Source organism: Vulpes lagopus, chromosome 4 (genome assembly GCF_018345385.1).
Source record: "Vulpes lagopus strain Blue_001 chromosome 4, ASM1834538v1, whole genome shotgun sequence".
Taxonomy (NCBI): Eukaryota; Metazoa; Chordata; class Mammalia; order Carnivora; family Canidae; genus Vulpes; species Vulpes lagopus.
This window is the reverse complement of record NC_054827.1, coordinates 75,324,943-75,345,936: the sequence shown is the minus strand read 5'-3', so window position 1 is coordinate 75,345,936 and position 20,994 is coordinate 75,324,943. Positions and strand designations below refer to the sequence as shown.

The 20,994-nt window shown below is 33.4% G+C and overlaps 1 protein-coding gene across 7 annotated transcripts in view; it reads right to left on the bottom strand.

Annotated features, from left to right (window-relative positions):
* FAM172A (family with sequence similarity 172 member A) overlaps positions 1-20,994 on the bottom strand; it is a 418,896-nt gene that overhangs the window by 232,626 nt on the left and 165,276 nt on the right. For all 7 annotated transcript variants that reach the window (XM_041752634.1, XM_041752632.1, XM_041752628.1 and 4 more), the window contains one exon: positions 13,446-13,664. In XM_041752634.1, coding sequence (XP_041608568.1) covers positions 13,446-13,664 — 219 coding nt within the window. The remainder of the gene's footprint in view (positions 1-13,445; positions 13,665-20,994) is intronic.

Here is a 20,994-nt window from a genome sequence, read left to right as displayed (position 1 = left end):
CTCAGCAGTTTAGCGCCTGCCTTTGGCCCAGAGCGCGATCCTGGAGTCCCTGGATCGAGTCCCGCGTCGGGCTCCTGGCATGGAACCTGCTTCTCCCTCTGTCTGTGTCTCTGCCCGCCCCCATGTCTATCATAAATAAATAAATAAATATATAAATATATAAATAAATAAATAAATCTTAAAAAAATTTTTTTTAAATTCAATGTGGTTTGTTATTGAATATCTAAATATTTGACTTTTATTATTGATGCTATATTAACCATTGTGAAAGGGAAATTTTCCCTTTCTCATGCTTCTAGAATGCAGCATATGAACTACTGCAAAATACTTACCACAGTCTGCCTAATATCAGAATTGCTTAAGAATATTTTGGCCTCCCCACAAGACTGTGCATGAGCTCCTAGAGAACAAGGATTCTGGTTTTCCATCTGTATATCTCACAAACAGCTATAGCAAGCACAACATTTTGTAAATAGTGCTCAACTGAATTGAAATGTGAAGAGGTCCAATCAAAGCTGTGCTACTCAAAGGGACACATTTTCTTCAGTTTCAAGATATTTTGGTATCTTGTTTTGAAATCCTGGCTAATCTTGTCTTGAGTACAAATTATATGTTTTATTCTTCTCCTATTTGTCATCTTTAATATCTAGCACTTGGGAGAAGGTATAAAACCAGTGATGGTATACTAACAGAATGCAAACTAAAGCTGGTACTGTACTTTTATCATACTAATAGTTACTGTGGGTATCTTGAAAGTGCTGCCATAAATTTTGAAGGTAAAAGGCATTATGAAAACGATTAGCACTGAAGGGCTAACATCTCCATTCAATACACTCATTTAGTCATTATTTCCTAGATTTACTAAGTATACCATCTAGAGATCCACCTCTTAGGAATATGGCATGTAGTAATGGAGAAAATTCAAACCTGTCTCCATGGGCTTTGGCAAACAAAAGGACACAACTGATTACAACAATGTATAAGTAAATAAACAAACATTTACTGAGGGTCACTAATTGCCAAACAATAGGTAGGTGGTCTTTGTTCAATTTGTGGGGTCAAATATGGGGTAAAATGTAAGAAAAAGAACAAACCTACCACATCATCTCCTACTAGGGCTATCCTAAAAGGCCACAGTCTACACTCTGCACAACCCCAGGGGGTGCCAGATAAGAATTATGTCCCTTAGACTTGAGCAATGAGGCAGCTTGTCTCATACCATATTTCATCCATCTACAAAACTATCAATTTTAAAAGGTAGCACTGTTTTATGTACCATTAAGAGAAAAAAAAAGTCACCAAATAATCCACGATATGCCATTAATTTTTAAGATGCATCCCAAATTCAGAGATGTTAAAATGTGATAAAAGGTTTTAAAATCAATGAAAAAAGATGATAATCTGAGCAATCTTCAATTGACTGAGCTATATATGCACAAATAATAGCCTTTCTTTGACGGCATTATTATATATGCAGTCTGCACAAGAATTCTGAGGGAATTTTTTCACTCACCGTGTGAAATCGAAACAAAGAACATTAAGAGTGAATGAAGTATAGTTAACATCATAATTCACATATAATGCACTAAGATTTTCAAATTTATATTCTTCCTCGTAGATCTTAAAATCGATTGTTAGGAATACTGTTTTCAACTTTTAGGCTTAAACCTCAATTACTTAATGACCACTTATTCCTCTCCCTTAATAATCTACACACACACACACACACACACACACACACACACACTGTTCTTCTCCTCCAACCCCATCAGCTACCGAGACAAAGGCTAGAGAAGCCACTTGCAAATAAAGACGGAGGGGAAAACAGTCTGGTTCTAATGTAAAGTCAAGTAATACCTGAGACAGTTGTGTAGATCACAAAGAAACAACTATATCTAACTAGACAGATTTATGCACAAGGGCCCTAACCAGAAGAGTGGGGCACAGTTGCAGACAGAGGGTATTACACTGACCCTTTTTTCGAAAAAAAATGGAGTGGAAGTTGTGAAAGTGCAAGAACCATCATTCACATTTAAAACCGGATAGACACCAAAGAAAACAAACAATCCAATCATGAAATGGGCAAAAGACATGGACATGGCCAACATACACATGAGAAAATGCTCTGCATCACTTGCCATCAGGGAAATACAAATCAAAACCACAATGAGATACCACCTCACACCAGTGAGAATGGGGAAAATTAACAAGGCAGGAAACAACAAATGTTGGAGAGGATGCGGAGAAAAGGGAACCCTCTTACACTGTTGGTGGGAATGTGAACTGGTGCAGCCACTCTGGAAAACTGTGTGGAGGTTCCTCAAAGAGTTAAAAATAGACCTGCCCTACGACCCAGCAATTGCACTGTTGGGGATTTACCCCAAAGATTCAGATGCAATGAAACGTCGGGACACCTGCACCCCGATGTTTCTATCAGCAATGGCCACAATAGCCAAACTGTGGAAGGAGCCTCGGTGTCCATCGAAAGATGAATGGATAAAGAAGATGTGGTTTATGTATACAATGGAATATTACTCAGCAATTAGAAACGACAAATACCCACCATTTGCTTCAACGTGGATGGAACTGGAGGGTATTATGCTGAGTGAAATAAGTCAATTGGAGAAGGACAAACAGTGTATGTTCTCATTAATTTGGGGAATATGAATAATAGTGAAAGGGAATATAAAGGAAGGGAAAAGAAATGTTGGGAAATATCAGGAAGGGAGACAGAACATAAAGACTCCTAACTCGGGGAAACGAACTAGGGGTGGTGGAAGGGGGGAGGAGGGCGGGTGTTGGAGGGGAATGGGTGACGGGCACTGAGGTGGACACTTGACGGGATGAGCACTGGGTGTTTTTCTGTATGTTGGTAAATTGAACACCAATAAAAATTAATTAAAAAAAAAAAAGAGAAAGAAAAAGGAAAAAGAAAAAAAAAAAAACCCGATAGAAGCATGGTCAATCCAACTGTATTTTAGACAATTGCCATCAAATGTTATTTTAGATAAGAAACAAGAAGAATCCAATTTGGAAGAACGTGGCTTCAGAAATGGAGAAAGTCATGGACAGATGCAACTTGGATTGTAAATTAAGGATATTACAGTAATCCTAACAAACATTTATTATGAATACTAGGTGTAAAACCCTGTGCATATGTGCCAGACACCAGCACTCAGCTCTTAACCCACTATAAAATCAGTCCACTGCAAAGTTAAACATCAAACAAAAAGAAAGCTCCAGTACAAACTAGTAGAATACATATTAGGCCTCAATTGGATAGCAGGGCTAAATACTGCCCTCCTGGAAGCAAAAGGACACCCATTTTAATGGAAAGAGGGATGAAATGAAAACTGTGTTTGCTAAAACCCCAAATGGCACATGATTCTCCAGGGCCTTCTGTTGTGGGGGAGGAATAGTAGAAAAAGAAAAACAAATTCTGGAGCTCAGTCAGTTAAGTGATTGATTCTTGATTTGGGCTCAGGTTAAGATCAGCAGGGTCTTAAGACTGAGCCCTGCATCGGGCTCTGTGTCAGGCATTGGAGCCTGCTAAAGATTCTCTCTCTTCTCTCTTTCCCTGTTCCCTGTCTCAAAGGAAGAGAAGAGAAGAGAAGAGAAGAGAAGAGAAGAGAAGAGAAGAGAAGAGAAGAGAAGAGAAGAGAAGAGAAGAGAAGAGAAGAGAAGAGAAGAGAAGAGAAGAGAAGAGAGAAAAAAAAATCTGAATCCTCAAATTCCAGTGGCCTGGTATGGACTGACATCTTGTTTCTATGAAGAAGGCAGGAATGATGTGAAATAGTCTACACATAGGGATCCCTGAGTCCAGATGAGAAGAGTTAAAAGAGATAGGCCCATATGCCTTAATAGAACAGTCCTACCCTATTTTAGCTTTAATATTTCAGCTTACAGGGGCAGCCTGGGTGGCTCAGCGGTTTAGTGCCGCCTTCAGCCCAGGGCGTGATCCTGGAGACCCGGAATCGAGTCCCACATCAGGCTCCCTGAACGGAGCCTGCTTCTCCCTCTGCCTGCATTTCTGCCTTTCTCTCTCTCTCTATGTCTCTCATGAATAAATAAAATCTTTAAAAAAAATAAAAATAATATTTCAGCTTACATAGCTGTTCACTCATATTGTTCCAGTTTCATGTTGCCTAACATACCAATAGAAAAATGGTTCTTATTTTAATCTTACAAACTACTTCCTTTGGTTTATGTTCAACACCAAAAAAGACAGGTACACCAGTGGTTCTAGACATGTGGTCTGCAAACCTCTGGAGGTTTCTAAGAGCTTTTAAGGGGTACACATAATAATATTAAGTCATTATGAGTCTTTTTCACTGTACTGACATTTGCAGTTAAGAAGGCAATAGAGGACAAAACTACTTGTGACTGAGCATGGATCACAGCAGTGATACCAAACTATAGAAGCAGTCATTGTGTTCTTCACTGCTACACACTCCAGGGGGGAAAAAAAAACCCACACAAGTTCACCTAAAAATGTTGATAAAGCAGTAAAAATTCCCTTTATTAGGTTTCAACCCCTCACCATATGTGTGTTTAATATTCTGAGTGATGGACTAGAAGGTACTACATAAAGCACCTGTAAACCAAATTATGTTACGATGCTTGAGTGAAGGAAAAGGAGTTGTATAACTGACTGAGTTGTGAGCTAACGTAGCTGCTTTTTAAATAAAACACCATTTTTACTTGTAAGACTGATAAACAAATGATGATTATTCACATTTGGGTGTTTGGAAGCCATTTTCTTAAAAATAAAATAAGCCCGATAGTTCAAGGAAAACAACCAGTGGTGTTTGTTGCTAATAATAAAAATTGAGCTTTCTTGCAATAATTAAAATTTTGGGAAACTTGTATCCTCACTGATAAATTTGATAGTTTTTCAATTCTTAAAATCTTTGCAGATGAGATTGGTAGTAATATTAATAGGTAGGATTTTTTTGATACCATATAAAATATGTCATCATACAGAAGACATTATTTTCCAAGTGACCAATATATGATGTTATAAAATCATTCATGAGTAAAAGATCCAATCAAAGATACAACAAAGACAAAGAGATTTTCATGAAAACAGTACAAAATACTTATCATTGTGTTTTAGATTCATACAGCAAGTCATCTTTAAGAAACTACTTGTTGAGTGTTGGTGTAGCATCAAAGAAGAATATATATAATAATCTGAAAAAGCTATTAAAATTCTGCTTCCTCTTATAATTGCATATCTGTATGAGGCCAAACTTTCATCGTAAATGTCAATAAAAAACATCACAAGAGAGTGAAGACAGAAACAGAAGTGGAATTCAGCTGCCATCTATTAAGCCAGACATTAAAGAGATTTTTTTTCAATGCTGCACTTCTTACCATGTGTTTTTGTTTGTTTTGAGAAATAGAGTATTTCTCATAAAAATATGTTATTTGTAGCATCATATAATGGACTTCTTGCTATTTATTTTTTTATTTTTAATTTTTTTTAAAGATTTTATTTATTTGAAAGAAAGTGCATGCAAGAGTGAGCATGAGGTGGGGGGAGGGAAGGACAGACAGAGAGAGAGAAGCAGGCTCCCTGTTGAGCAGGGAGCCCAATGAGGGGCTCATCCTAGGACTCAGGGATCATTACCTGAGCTGAAGGCAGATGCTTAGCCAACTGAGCCATCCAGGTATCCAGGATTTGTTGCTATCCTAATATACATATATATTCTAATATGTATATATATTCTAATATATATAATATTGTATTTAATTTATTTGAATGAGATTTTTATTTATTTATTTGAATGAGACAAAACTATTGGGGGGGAGGGGCAGGGGAGAGGGAAAAACAGACACCCCATGGAGCAGGAAGCCCCATGTGGGGCTCGATCCCAGGATCCTAGGATCAGGACCTGAGCTGAAGACAGACACTTAACTGACTAAGCCATCCTGGTGCCCCTAAAATAAATATTTAAAATTTTCCTCAGATTTAATTTTTTTTTGTGGTAAATATCAGTTGATATAACATAAAAGCACTTTAGCAACTTTAATAATGTTTAAGCATGTAAAAGGCTTGAGAAGCAGTGATTATAAACCAATTAGGAAAGACCTCCTTTGGCCATAATTCTCCCCATACTTCCCAAGGGAAACCTGGTAAGGAGGGAAGAGAAAGAAAATGGGATATACCGAATAGTAGGTCTCCCACTAGTTGTTTTCATACACATTACTTTACCTTATTTATTCCTTACCAGCCTAATAGCTATGATTATCCTCATTTTACAGATGAAAAAACTGAAACTCAAAGAGAGGTGACTTGTCTAACATCACAGTTTGTGCAAGAATTAAGATTATTACAGCGTACTTCAATTCTGAAGTTTTCTTTCCACTATATCATATTTATAAGCAGAATCCCTCACCAAATTTGGCCAATAGCTAACCAAAACCAATAAATGCAGAGCTCTAGTCTTTATTGTAATTTCTGTTCTAAATCTAAAGATCTAATATTTTTACTGGTTTCAAATATTTCATTGTTGGCCTGTTTTTACCTAATTCAAAGAATGCCTGGAATACTTAATACTGGTTGTTCAGTAGGGTTTAAAGAACAATGTGCTAATTTTCTGAGTGCTAGTATCTATCAGTCATACATAGAATCATAGTTCTTTCTACTTTGTGCTAGTCAATATCAAAGAGTAGATTTATATAGTGAAAGGTCTGTCTCTTTTGCTTTGTAGGTTCATGTAAGCAAGCATTTATTAAGATATTCATTCATCAAATATTAATTAAAAATCTAATATTTACTAGGCTTTGGCATCATGAAACATGTAAATATAAAGATTGATTTCTGATTATTTAAAATAGAATTATGGCACTTTAAAAGCTTTAAAATTAAACAATTTGTGGCTACTTTCTCTGTAATCCGGTTTGATCAGTTTCCCTTTTAAATGAAAATCTTAAAATGAAGAAATTAAGGTATCATTAGTGAGCATTTAATGATTATATTTTAATACTGCTTTACCAAGTTGTTAGAAAATGCAAGTGCTACTAATAATATTTTTATTAGGGGCTAACTTTTGTCAGGTAGGATCCATTTCCCTTCTGGCTTCAGGTGGAGCCATTCAGCTAGAGTGGCGTTCCCAATTTCTTTCACCATCCCTCACTTTTTCCCCTCCTACAGGGGGAGTGACTTACTTGATTAGTACATCTGAGGGAAAAAACAGAATGCTTTACTCAGCCCTTCTGGGCATTTTTCAAAGATTCTTGCAAAAAGGATGCATTCCAGCTTGCTTTCTACGTTGTGAAAGGCAAAGTGGATGCTTGAAGGATATGTTAATGTTTGTTTCAGGAAGAAATATATTAGGTAATCTAAATTTAGTCACAGATCTAAACCACATTTTCCATTTGAACTGTATCAATTAGGAAAACTGGTGTTTTGATCCCTTTTTGTCTGATTCCTTTGTCCTGTTGTTCACTGGGTTCCAAACTCAGGAAGGTAAGACAGCCATATTATTTTTGGTACAAGGTACTGAAAGGTACAAAAGCTGGGGACCTCAAAAGTTGGGATACATTCTTGGTTGATTATGACCTTGAAGGAAGACAGGATGTTATTTACTGGCCCAGAATGCCCAACGCTGTGTATCAGAAACCATGTTCACTTTACATAGATTATTATCATTCCATTTTTCAGAAAAAAAACCTGATGCATAAGAAGTTAATTTGTTTGAGGTCACAGTATATTAAGTGGAAAAAGACAGGATTTAACTCAGGTCATTCAAATGCTATACTTTTAATCTCATCTCCATACTACATGCCTGCAATGGGTATGGTTCTGAATGTTAACCAGACACCAAGAACAGAAAATAAAAATAATTATTATCAAATATGCCTTCAATGACTACTGGTTTTAAGCTCACTTGGAAAAATGTAAATGTTCTGGAATATAGAAAAATGTTTAAAATATAAATTCTTAGATTGCTTACTAAATTATAGCTAAGCCTGTTCTTTTTTCTTTCCAGTTATATATTAAAAGCTTTAGGCTAAGGGGAAAAGAAGGAAGAAAGAAATGCAGTGTGATGGGGGTACTCAGTTTCAGAGGAAAGCAACATCCAGTATGAACAGCAGCAGCCCCTGGTGGTCTATGGGGAAAAAATAGTATATCTATAATTATGGGGGTAGAAATATGTTTTTAAAAAGAATATATGTACATATTTAGCCATTTGACTCAGTTCTCAACCCAACACATTAAAAAACAGATGCTTTAAAAAATGATCTGTTGGCAAGATGCTTGTTAAAATTTTATCAGTTGAAATATTAAAATTCATTATGAATTAATTAACACATTATATAAAAATAAAATGTTTTTGTTTCATCGTTTTACAAAGTACTATAACCAGTGGTGATTAACACTGGGAATTTTGTGTGTCTTGCTATGTGTTGCTCAGAAAGAAACTAAATTTATAGGATTACCACTAAATTGATGACATTTTCTGTCTTCACTCTTGAATTCAGTTGGCAGATGTTTTCGAGAACAAAAAATTCCATCTTATTACAAAACATATTAAGCAGGTTTTCCTGCCAGGCATGTCTGACATGATGTTTATTGCCTAGACCAAATCAATCCCCTTAATAAGCCATAATATATGCCAGAAAGTACATTATTTCATACTTAAGGAAAGTTGCCACATGAAACAGTAAGTACTTTGATCTCTCAAGCTCTGTTTCTAATGCATCAGAAATGTGCTACATAATCCAAGTTACTCATATCTATTTATGCTCATTTATTATGTAAAATGAAAGTACCCTTTGCTAATCTTAAAGTTTTAGGCCTGGATTCTACTTTATTTCTGCCTGTCTATAATAGAATTTATAAAAATTTGAAAGGAGAGTTTCGCTTTTTTATCATATTCCAGCAAAAAAGAAAATTCAAATACTTAAATATACCACGAACATAAAATGGTTCCAGAGATTAAACACTCATTGACTGCAATATAAATAAATTAAATCTGGTTGCTGAAACCCCAGATAGAAATAGCTCCAGTGGCATTAGCACAAAATAGAACAGTTACAGAAGAAGATGGGGTATTTATTAGCTTTCACCAATAATTTGAGCATAATCTAAGTCAGAGTATCAAAAACATATTTTTTGAAAGAAAGCTTCAGTTTATCAGTTGGCTGTTTCTGAACAATTGCAAAAATTCACATAAATGCTGAAAAAAATCCGTCAGAAAACTAGACACCAAATATCTCTCATGTTAAGGGATAAGATTTTTGATGGATGTCAACAAGCAATCAAGCCATAAATATTTGAGTATCTTCAATGTGTAATGCCAGGCTTTGCCAAGATTCTTATTCTGTAAATGTCTCCTCCACATTTGGATTTTTCCTTCTGTGGCCATGTAATTTCCTTCCCTCTCCTACTTTTGCTTTTTTTTTTTTCCCCCAACTTTCTGGGGTCTAATCTCTCTTCTTTACTTCCCATCACCACAGCTCACAATTAAGTCTTTTAGGGAAGAGATGTTCAGTTACATCTCAGTATTACATAGACCAGCATCAAGTCACTTTTGCCTATATTCCACTTACCTAATGTAAAGTGCTTTTATTTTATTTTTTTATTTTTTATTTTTTTGTAAAGTGCTTTTAAATTATCTTCCTTAGTCTGAGTACTTGTCTCTTATGCTCCAGTTTGATACCAGAATAATCCTTATTTCTATGCTGCAGGTCACATTATCTAGGTATCTCTAGACTTGGACCTGGTGTTTTTGCTTTGGTCTCCTTGTTAGGGGTCTGGATTCTAGTTTGTGGGTTTATTATCCTTCATAGTATGCTCTGTACTATTGTAAAAATTAGCTCATTTCTGTTTATTCTTAAGGACTGACTGATAAAACATACTCAAAGACCTACGGATTATTGGGAATGGAAAGGCATAAAAGATAGAAATTAATAATATTATGAAACAAAAACACAAGAGTTCTCTCAAGACAGCACATGATAAATTCCATAGAAGTTAACCAATCACAATAACTTCCATAAATCATAGTAAGGAGAGGTCACTATTTACGATGATACGAAAAGGTAAGATTTCAGATGGGCACTAAAACATGGATAGAATCTGGATGAAGGGAAAGAACAGGAAGTAAAGTTACAACTCCAATAAAGTACAAAGTGTGTATAGCACAGAGTAAGTACAGCAGCCTGGCTCTACTTTTATGAGCAAGTGTGTGAAAGAGAAACAGCAGTAGGTCAGCATGCAATATTTTCATTTTCACCCATAAATAGTACCTTGATGATACAGCTAAAAAAAGAAAACAGGATATCCCACTTTTATATATTCAGATGAAAAGGTATATTGCTCAAGGTATCAAATAAATCTTGAGAAACTGACTTTTTATCATCAATTTTTGTAATGTATTCTCAGCCATTGGAGTGGGTAGGGGACTAACAATGTAATTCTTTGTTTTGAATTGTTTGAATGTTTCCTCAGAGACTTAATCAAGTAGCATACTTTAATGATGCAGGACATATTAAAAAATAGTAATTGTTTGGGATTTTAATCATGACTCCACCACCTTACTTACCAAATAAAAATTTATTGCAAAGGTTCTGTTCTACAAATATTTATTATGAAGACTCTATTCTAAATCTGTAGATATATAACAGTGAGCAAAACAGACTAAGTCCCTGCCCTCATGGAGTTTACATTAAAAGCTATCTGACTGGGAAAATTACTAAGTTTTGACTCACAGTCTTCTCATGTAAAATTGGATGATTATTATTGATCCTATTAAAAGAATATACATTCTTTTATAGAATGTGTATACATTCACATACAATGTAATATATTTATATGTATTTACTTATATATTATAATTATGTATTATATATAAATTGTTTATAGATATTTAATAGCATCTATTAAATAACTGATCACAAATCTATTAATTATCAGATGTTTACCATATCATATCATGCTTTTATTATAACTGGCTTAATTTTCATATTTCATGTACATATTTTGTCTCCAACTGGTTAGAAGAATGTGGTAAAGAGGAAAGGGAGAAAGAATCTACAATAATTACAAGTCCTGGTTTCAACACTCAGTTCTACCATTTACTAGTTACTGATCCTAGACAAAAATGAGCCATCTGTGCATCAGTTTCCTTAACTATAAAATAAGTATAAAACTATTTGATCCACTTACCTCACACCAGGATTGTTACAGGGAATATACAAACAACCTCAAAATGTAAATGGTTAAGAAGTATATAAATTAATGCTAATGTATCCCCATCACATACCAACCTCTGTGTCTGAAAATTACAAACAGCTTTTGGAGACATGTATTGGAAGGGAGAGTACAAGAAGTTGCTTCTCAAGTAGATCAAAATTACTTAAGAAATAATACACCTTACACAACATGAATCATTCTTTTCTTTCTCACCACAGGATCACACCTTGCTATCTAAAAATATGTTTGAAGAATACCAGCTTAATTCTGCTATTTTGCACAATTCCAGAAGATTTTAAGAGAACGGGTATTTATTAAGGAAAAATGACATCCGTAACTAAGACCATCAGGTATATAGTTGTGTTACCTAAACAAGTCTGTTTTTGTGTTAAGTGCTTTCAATGGGAACTGAGATTGATGAGTGAAATGAGACAAGAAAGAAAGAAGCAAAAAGACATACATGATAAGGAAGGAAGCAGAAATAGTAGGGGTGTTAAAGAGATAAAAGAATTAAAGAAAAAAGACAAAGGGAAAGAGAGATCTTAAAAATGAAACAACTAAAAAAGAGGTTTCTTCCTTGATATAAGAAAAAAAATAGAGGCAGAGATAAATGAAACAGATTTGAAAACAGAAAAAAGAAAATGCACACATACATGAGAACAAAAGCAAAAAGTCTTGGTGACAAGAGAAAATAGAAAAGAAAGTACAAAACTTACAAGACATGTCAGAAATAGATGCTTAATCTGTATATATCATAGGCATATAAAAGAAACTTTTAGAAGAAATAAAAAAATACCTATAGTCACTTTTTGTTTGCATTTTGTCACTTTTTGTTTGCACTTTACATAAGTAAGTGAATTTTCTTAATGATTTGTATATTTCAAAAACTTTAACAATTTTTTTTTTGAAATCTGGATATGAGAATTAATTTTTTTTTAACTGTCCTAAGAATGGTGGTTGACAAACTGGGTCATATAATTAGAAAGCTTAGGATAACCAATCAAGGTGACATCACACCCTTTATGCAGCCATAGGAAAGAAAAGCAGTAATACAACCACATCAGGATGAGCAAGCTACTTATTGATTCCAATCTAATCACTGTTTTTGTTTTTCAAAAAATATATCAAATAGTGAGATGGTTTTCAGAAATTTAAATACTCCAATCTGACTAACATTTGCTAGAGTCATTGTATGATGAGCTTTGTGTATTCTTGGTCTGGATACCTTTTTGGGGTCTTGAGAACTTACATGCTGCTTTCATACTGCTTAACTGCCCTAACTTACTCAACAAACTAACTTATAGTCTTGAATGTTTGGAGCATAATTCCCAAAAATATAGTGATTATGCAATGAACTAGAGTCAAGAAAATAATTTAGAAAGTTATCTCTTCCCATCAAAGATAGTATGAAATATTTTATTAGTGAGCTTTTAAAATGTAAAAATAGCTCAGATTGAATAATTTGAAGCTTTACTATCTTACAATATAATGTATAAAGTGTTAATTTGTCTATATTTAAATGTTCTGAATTGCTCACTTTTAAAGAACATATCAATTTACTATTTTATTTACCCAGTAGTATTTCTGACATGCTTTACTATTAAATTCTATTTCTAGGACCCATAATAAAGGCTTTGGAAATTGCATAAATCTGTCTCATATATACAATACACAGTATGTATATCAAGTAGAATGTGTCGAAGTTCAAATAAAATTGTTTGTGCCCCCTATGAATTAGAACTCCTTGGGCAGCACTGCTCTAACGATCCCATGCTGCTAGCATTACAAAGTGCAAAGGTTCACTGGGTAAGAAAAGAGCAAAGGAGGGAGTTACCTCATTACACTATCCCTAAACTATTCTAGTTTAAATATTTATTAAGATATTAATTACTCTTCCTCCCTCCATCTGCCTTCAGAAGTTCAGCTGAAACACCGTGGATGGATGGCTGCTGGTAGGAAGAGAATGTATTAAAACCATTACCACCCAAGATGAAGACTGATGTTTTGTATGGTGCATTATTAATCGCTTTTGAGGCTTAAGTAAAATATCACACTGAAATAGAATGACGTGTTTTGTAATGCTGAATAAAAAAACAAAACATTTCATCCAAGTTAACCACCATGGGATATGTATGGTTAAAAATTAATTTTCTTTTAAAAAAGAAAAATAGTATATATGAAATAAAATACAAATAAAGTAAAAAAATAATGAAGGAAAGTAATAATTCTTATTACTTACTCTGATATACAGCTGCATCATTTCTTTTTCTCTCTGGGGGTTACGATACTTTTCATAGAAATCACGTCGCTTCTTTGTTTCTTTAGAGACTTTATCTTTTCTTTCCCGTTTTTCTGCTGGTTCATCTGAACTATCAGACGATGACTGTACATGTATCTTTGGCTTTTCTACTTCAATATAGTTTTCATTGGGATTCAGTACTATTACTCCATATCCTTCCTGTTTTGAAAGGAAAGAAGGCAGCATAATTTAATCTTAGAAACCATCTCAATTCGTAAAAAAATCTGTAAAATTTCATAGTGATTTAATATAGTTGCATATTCACTAAAGTATTTCTTTATAAAAGACTATACTTTTAATTTTTCTAATAAAAAGTTATTTGTAATTGTTGGCCTGTATTGTTTATATAAATAAACAGATTATTTGTAAGAATAAAAAGACAAAACTGTAAAGAATATAATGGTTACATTTTTTAAAAAAGTACTTCAGATCTCTCAGGACCCCCCAAATAATTGAAATAAATGATCAAATAGCAAATAAACTTTCAAACCACATTAATATTTAAAAACCTATTTTGAGAAAATAGTCTCTTTGAAGTTGAAATTAAAATTTCACGCCATATTTTGTTGGATTTTCTTTCCTTTACAATTGCACTTCAATGAGCATTTTTTATTTGTTTGAATTCAAGAAAGAATAAGCAATTAAAGAATAAATGGGATCTAACACTCTACAGATTTACATATCTATAATATCAGAAATATATAATGTCTACCTGTGCACCTTTTATTTTTTCCCACCTCTCTTCTTAAGGAGGCCACACAAATCATAAAGCAAAATAATGTCCTACTATAATACATGGAAGCAATTATTTAATCCTAAAATTTCTTTCATTTTTAACTGCCATACAAATTTATCTTTCTTAGGAACCAGTCATGTCCCAAAGATTAGACTACAGCTTACTGAGCTTATATACCTTCTTTAAAGTTTTAAAAATATGCTTTCCTGTCTGACAATTCTAGCAAGGCAAACGTTTCTATGGTTATAATTAGGAAAACTTTTGGTATTTATATTAAGTTATAACTGATGAAATAATCAAACCATGGGAAATAGAGAATAAACAATTTCCACTGACAAGCATGTACAATGTAAATTTGTGAAGTTATTAATATCTTCTATTTTCTATTCATTTCTGTACTGTGGGTGTCCCAATTCTGCCTTGTAAAATCCTGTAAGGTCATATTTTGAAAATGTATTATATTATAATGAAAACATGTAAGAGCTATGGAAAATAAAGCATGAAAAATCTCATCCTTACAAAAAAGAAAACTGAATACTTTTTCCAAAACTGTAACTTTAGAACTACTTCAATTTAAAATTTAATTGTTTTTTTTTTTTGCCAAATGAACCATAAGAAGTGATTTTTTTAAAGTGATAGCAGTAATAACAGAATAATATTAGCATAGACTTAATTATCTTATTTTTAAATATGCTACACTGCTGCACATAGTTGGGTTTTTTAAATAGTTGATTTCACAATCTACATAAAAACTTCATTGGGATTTTTCAATTTTTTCCCCCAGTTGATATTACTGTCTAAAACCTGATATGGTTTGCTGATTGTGAAATTCATTAAAGTTGGGATTTTAGTGAGAGTTCTATTAATTAAGATATAGTTGTCTCGCACATATGAAAACTATATAATCACACATACCAAACTGATTAATACCACATATTCTTTAATACATCTTCAAATAAAACTTAAATAACCTCTTTTATCAGAAGTTATAAAATATCTTACAAATTTAAAAATTTAAACATTCTACATCAAAGCATGTGATAAAGATTTTTTTGTTTTTTCTTTTTAAGTATCTTAGCTGGTAAGTCAAAGTTTTACCAACAAAAGATATTTTATTTGGTCCTGCTTTATTCTAATCTGTATAGCTATTCAAAAGTCTTGTAATTCATTGTGATCACTGTCAGGTAGACAGATTGTCACTTGGTGATTTTCTACAGTTGGACACACTTGACTAGTTATTAAAATCACATTTGAAGGAAGTTCCTACCCCTCTTGCTTGTGCCTCTTACAACTTTTCACGCCCTTCTCAAATTTCAGCCATAACTTCTCCTCCCACCAAAAGTAAGTTAAAGAACACTGTTGCACTCTGCTAAACAGGGTGAAATAGAGGCATTCATACACTGTCTCTGGTGTAAGGAACATAGTCAAAAAAGGTCACCATAGGCCAAAAAGAAAATTGCCTCCTTACTAGATTCTGTACCGTGAGTAAGTGGTCTCCTGTCATGTTTCTTCCCTGCCTTCTCTGAGTGAATTGAACTTTAAACACACACACACAGACACACACACACATACATGCACACATATGCACATGCATAGTCTCTCATACTCACACGAGTTAGAAGTAGCAAACCCAAAATAGAATCTTAGAACTCTTAGAGATGAAAATAGTGATATACTACATTTTAACGATATTGTGAAAAACATCAAACTCATGTAACAGTTGATAGAACATGAGCATCATCACTGTACCATGAATGAATTCCAAATAAAGGTAAACTCCTTAGACAAAATTTACAGTCACTAGAATTATAAAACTGTTACCCTAATTTTTAACTTAATCACTCACTAAAATATTTTCATAATACTACATTTACTTGAGTAAAAGTTTTTACTTCAATTTTTTGAAATCATTGATTGAAAAATTACTGTGCCTACTTGATTTCAAATGGACTCTAAAATTTGGTGTGTCCTATCTACATAAGTATAAAAAACAGACACATATAAATCATCAAAGAAGTAGTATTTGTCTAAGTTATTGATTATGTAACTGAAAATTACATGATTCATTTGTCCAATTTTATAAAGACACAATGTCAATTTTTCACCACAGCATCAACTGATGAAAAATGATCCTATTTTTAAATCATGACTATATAAATCAATTAGAGAATTTTTAGCATTTAGATTTCAACAATGAATGCTGCTCTTTAAACACCTGAATTATTTAGAAAATATTTTATCATTTAGATATTTCATACTGCCAATTCAATTAATGGAATAACAATCAAGAAATATTCAAGAACATTTTCTGCAGAAATGAGAGCTAATTTTAATAAATGTCTTTGTTGCAAATTCAATTACCATTCTGTGAAAAACTTACATTTTTCAATTAAAATTTTCCTGATAAATTAATTAATGTGATATTCACAGAGACCATTAATAACCATTTTATAATGAGAAAGAGAAAACTGGAGGAACAAAATAAAGTTAACCTCCCACTTACTTGCTCTAACAACAGATATTTAGGAAAACTTCATCTTTTCCTCCTTTTTTTCTGTCACATATAAATATTGTCCAAAAATTCCTTTATATAATAAAGTTAAAAAGATTTTTGCCATTCAACATTGACACATGGAAACTAAGGTATCAAGGAAAATAGTCAAAGTAAAACAGGCAGATAATAAACCAGTAGTTAAATTTAGCCGTTTTAAATGCAGTATCAATTTATATCTTAAAAAATCAGAATGTCACTTTAAAAATTAATTCTCTCTATACCCAATAACTCAGGAGACACAGAAATAGAAATTCTAGTTTGACCTTTAACAAATATACCCATAAAGTTTTACAAAACTTTATAAACCAGGCATCAGATATAATATCATAAAAGAACTGTGTACTGCCACTCTAATCAGGCCTCTGTAACTAATGCTTATAACCTTAAACATTTTATATTGAAGTATCCATTTTATATTTAATTATTCATGCTAAATTTCTCATAAGATGAAAAGGTAGGTCATCTCAAACATACATGGAAACTTCCATTATTTTAACAAGACAAAATGATCAAACTGATTATCTAACATACTACAATTAAATAAATAAAACTTCTGGCATCTTGCATAATGATTTACCAAATCAATTCCAATACCCAACATTTCAAGAGACAAAGCATATATAAAGTTTTTAATTAACTCTTATGTTTGAGTGCACAGACTAGAAGATCAAGAAAGTGATCAAGAGGATAGATAATTTGTTTCATGGATCTCATTCCATTTTCTATTCTTTGTAGCTATAACTATAGCTTCATTTTCAGAACTGTGTTTATAAGGTATAAACCATGGACTCAATCAGAAACCCTCCAAATTTTATTCCTAGACATAGCAGTTTATTCAGCACAAGGGCTTGCTGTGATTTAAACAGAATACAGAGGCCTCTAGGCGTCCTTTACTTTGAAGTCTATAGATGCACTTACTAATAAATAATAGTTCATTTATCATTCAATCAACAAATGATAGCTTAGGTCAGAGGTCTAAACAGATAGGTGATGCCAAACACAAAGAATCAAAGTGGAAACTGTGCTTAAGAAATTAAATCAGAATAGAAATGTACTTGTCAAGAAGATTCTACAAATAGATAAAATGTTTAAATGTCCAACCAAAATCATAACATACTTTGATCCAATAAAATGTTGCTAAAACTAAAGATTTATCCAAATTAATTTGCTTGTTAATTACCAGTTATAAGGAAAATAGGAGAAAATTCTACATCTTTTCAAATCTCTTGTGGTTGGCTAAATAAAAAATCAGGTGAAAGTACTCAGTCCTGCCAATACTGCCAGCCACATGTGACCAAAGAGGTCAGGGGCCAAAGTAGAATCCTTTGACCTATGGGACTGCCCATTTTGGTCTTCAGGCAAAGCTCTGTAAAAGATCATTTTACCCAGATTTATCAATCATATTTTTAAAGTTCAGCATTCTATCTGCTTGGTTTGAAAAAAGAAAGGTGCTCATCCTCAAGGGAAATGAAACCCAAAGCGTTTTATGTACACACTACATCTACCCATGGTTAAAACGGACAAACCGCTGTCCATTCATCTTTTCTAAAAGATGTATGTTGTGTTTATTCTCATCTTTTTCACAACAAGGGTATGTCTAAGTCACTGTTGCAACATTCTAGGTGCAACAGTGAGATGAGGTCATGACAACCAATCAGAAGTCACTAGTGAAGCGTTAAAGTAAACATAGCTGTTGGAGCTGCAGCTCTGCTTGAAAAATGCCCCCTCCATTATTTCAGCAATTTTCTCAAGACGTGACCTGGGACTGAAACGCCTAAAACATCACTTGACTCCGTTTTGTGCTTCCTCCCAATGTGCATTTAGGTAACAGCACCCTGCTAATATTTTGTAAAATGTTTGTCACGACCATGCTTTAACTTCCAGCTCCCTAAATTCTAATGTCGTGTTCCATGGTATAAAAATACCATAATATAGACCAACATAGATTATTCCAGTAAGTTTCCAACTTCAAATAGCTCATCAAGTTAGTCAGTAAAAGAAAACATGCCACAAAAAGTTTTCAGAGGACCACCTGTTGTCTATTATTTTTACATAGCACTTACTCATAAATCATAACACAGGGTAATTAATCAAGCTGTCAAAGAGAAGGTCAAAGGTTATATGGTAGAGTCAGAAGGTCATGCATGGGCTGATAGAGGTCAGGGTCACACTGCATTCCTCATTATCAAGTTGGGATGAGAGACGGCCCAAGCAAACAAAAGTGAAAGCAGATGGAGAAGTGAGTGGATAAAAAAAAAAAAAAAAAGAAAATTTCACAAACAAAAAGAAAAGTGAAAGAAGACTGTCAGCTGCCTTCAAGTAGAGAATAGAAGAGAAAAGAAATACACTGAAATGTGCTCAAAGGAGCTCAAGAACATAAAGAAACTACAGTTTTATTAATTAAATAAGTTGAATATAACTTTTCCTGGCCATTTTATTAGTGCATACTAAGCAACATTAGAAAATACATGTTTACCGTCTCTATACCTTTTCCAGCTAGTGTGCTCAAGATAAATTAATGTAAAGGCAGAGAGTTACAAGGATAAAGTATGATTACAAAAAACCCCCCCAAAACAACAAGAAAAAAACACCCCCCACAGAAAACCCCACAACTTATAATAAAAGGATTTTTTTCCTTTAATATTGTCTCTACATTATAACATAGATGTGCAAATAGTTTTAGCCACAGGATAGACAATTTTTAAGTATGATACAAAGATATCCACAAATATAAATGCATCATAAAAGTCCTTTTGAATAACAAAACAGTTATAAAATATTCTATTATTATGCTGGCCTGAATCAGATGCAGAACACTGTGCAAAATTAGCTGTCACCCTTTGCTCAAAATCTTTGTTAATCTCATTTTGAATGTTTGCAGCTTTATCAACACATGCATCAATGTCAGCTCCTTGGTTACTGAACCGCTGTAGTTGGAAGAAGATATAATTAAAATGTTTTGGCACAGAAAAGGTGAAATTGTATCTTCCCTTGTTCCCTTAGGAGTCTGTAAAACATGAAGGATGTATTGACAAACACACACTCCTTGTCTCTGGTTCTGACATCCCAGGTCATCCAAGTGCTATTTATTTTAAAACATTCACTTTGCACTTATCTATATTATCGCCAGATCTGTTTCTAACTTTTCCTACGTTTTAGAACACTGTGATGCTTAAACACCACAGTTTTTTCTTCTGATCACCAATATTTTATTAAAGCAGTCCATAAATTTACAATAGCATCATAAAAAACATTTACCATTCATTATCAAGGATATAAATATGATTTAACACTACAGCATTATGAAATCTTTTATATTCTTTGCTTTTCATTCTCATAAAGAAAATCCACAAACATACACCCACACACGTTTACACATTAAAATAAAAAGAAGTAACAAGTTACAACTGTTGCCTGTCAATGACAGATCAAAATCCCTAAGTGGATATAGGGAATCTTACAGACACACCTCCCTATTACATGGTCCCAAGCAGAGTTGGATAGAAAACTTATGTTCTGAAATTTACTACTCTGCATGATAGTTATGCTTTATGCTTTATTGTTTTTAAAGATTTTATGTATTTATTCATGAGAGACACAGAGAGAGAGAGAGGCAGAGACATAGGCAGAGGGAAAGGGAGAGGCAGGCTCAGTGCAAGGAATCTGATGTGGGACTCGATCCCAGATCCTGGGATCACGCCCTGAGTCGAAGACAGACACTCAACTGCTGAGCCACCCAGGTGTCCCTGCTTTATGCTTTAGAGGGCAAAATGAAAGTCCAATATTCTCTTAGCTTCCTACTAAAATCCATTACAAAACTGTGTATATATTGTAGCTATAGATGATAGGCTCAGGGTCTTTCAAATCATTATCACTTTGACTCAATCATATACCAAGGAAACATATGGTAAGTTTTTAAGTTACTCTTAAAATCTACTTTAAATCTATAATACATAAATCATTTTATCTTCAAATAGGTCTCTTTTCTCTCTTTTTTCCTTCAATTAAAATAATATGTTTAAAATATTTTTGTTGTTTTGTCAAGAAAATATATGAGTGCCTTGCTTGTGGTTCTAGAGTCCACTTGCAAGTGTGAGGACATAAAGAAGGATCCCAAGTATTCAATGAGTTAATAATTTGTTAAACACTCGTTTCATACAATGAATATTTAATAAGCAGCTACTATTAACCAAGCACTG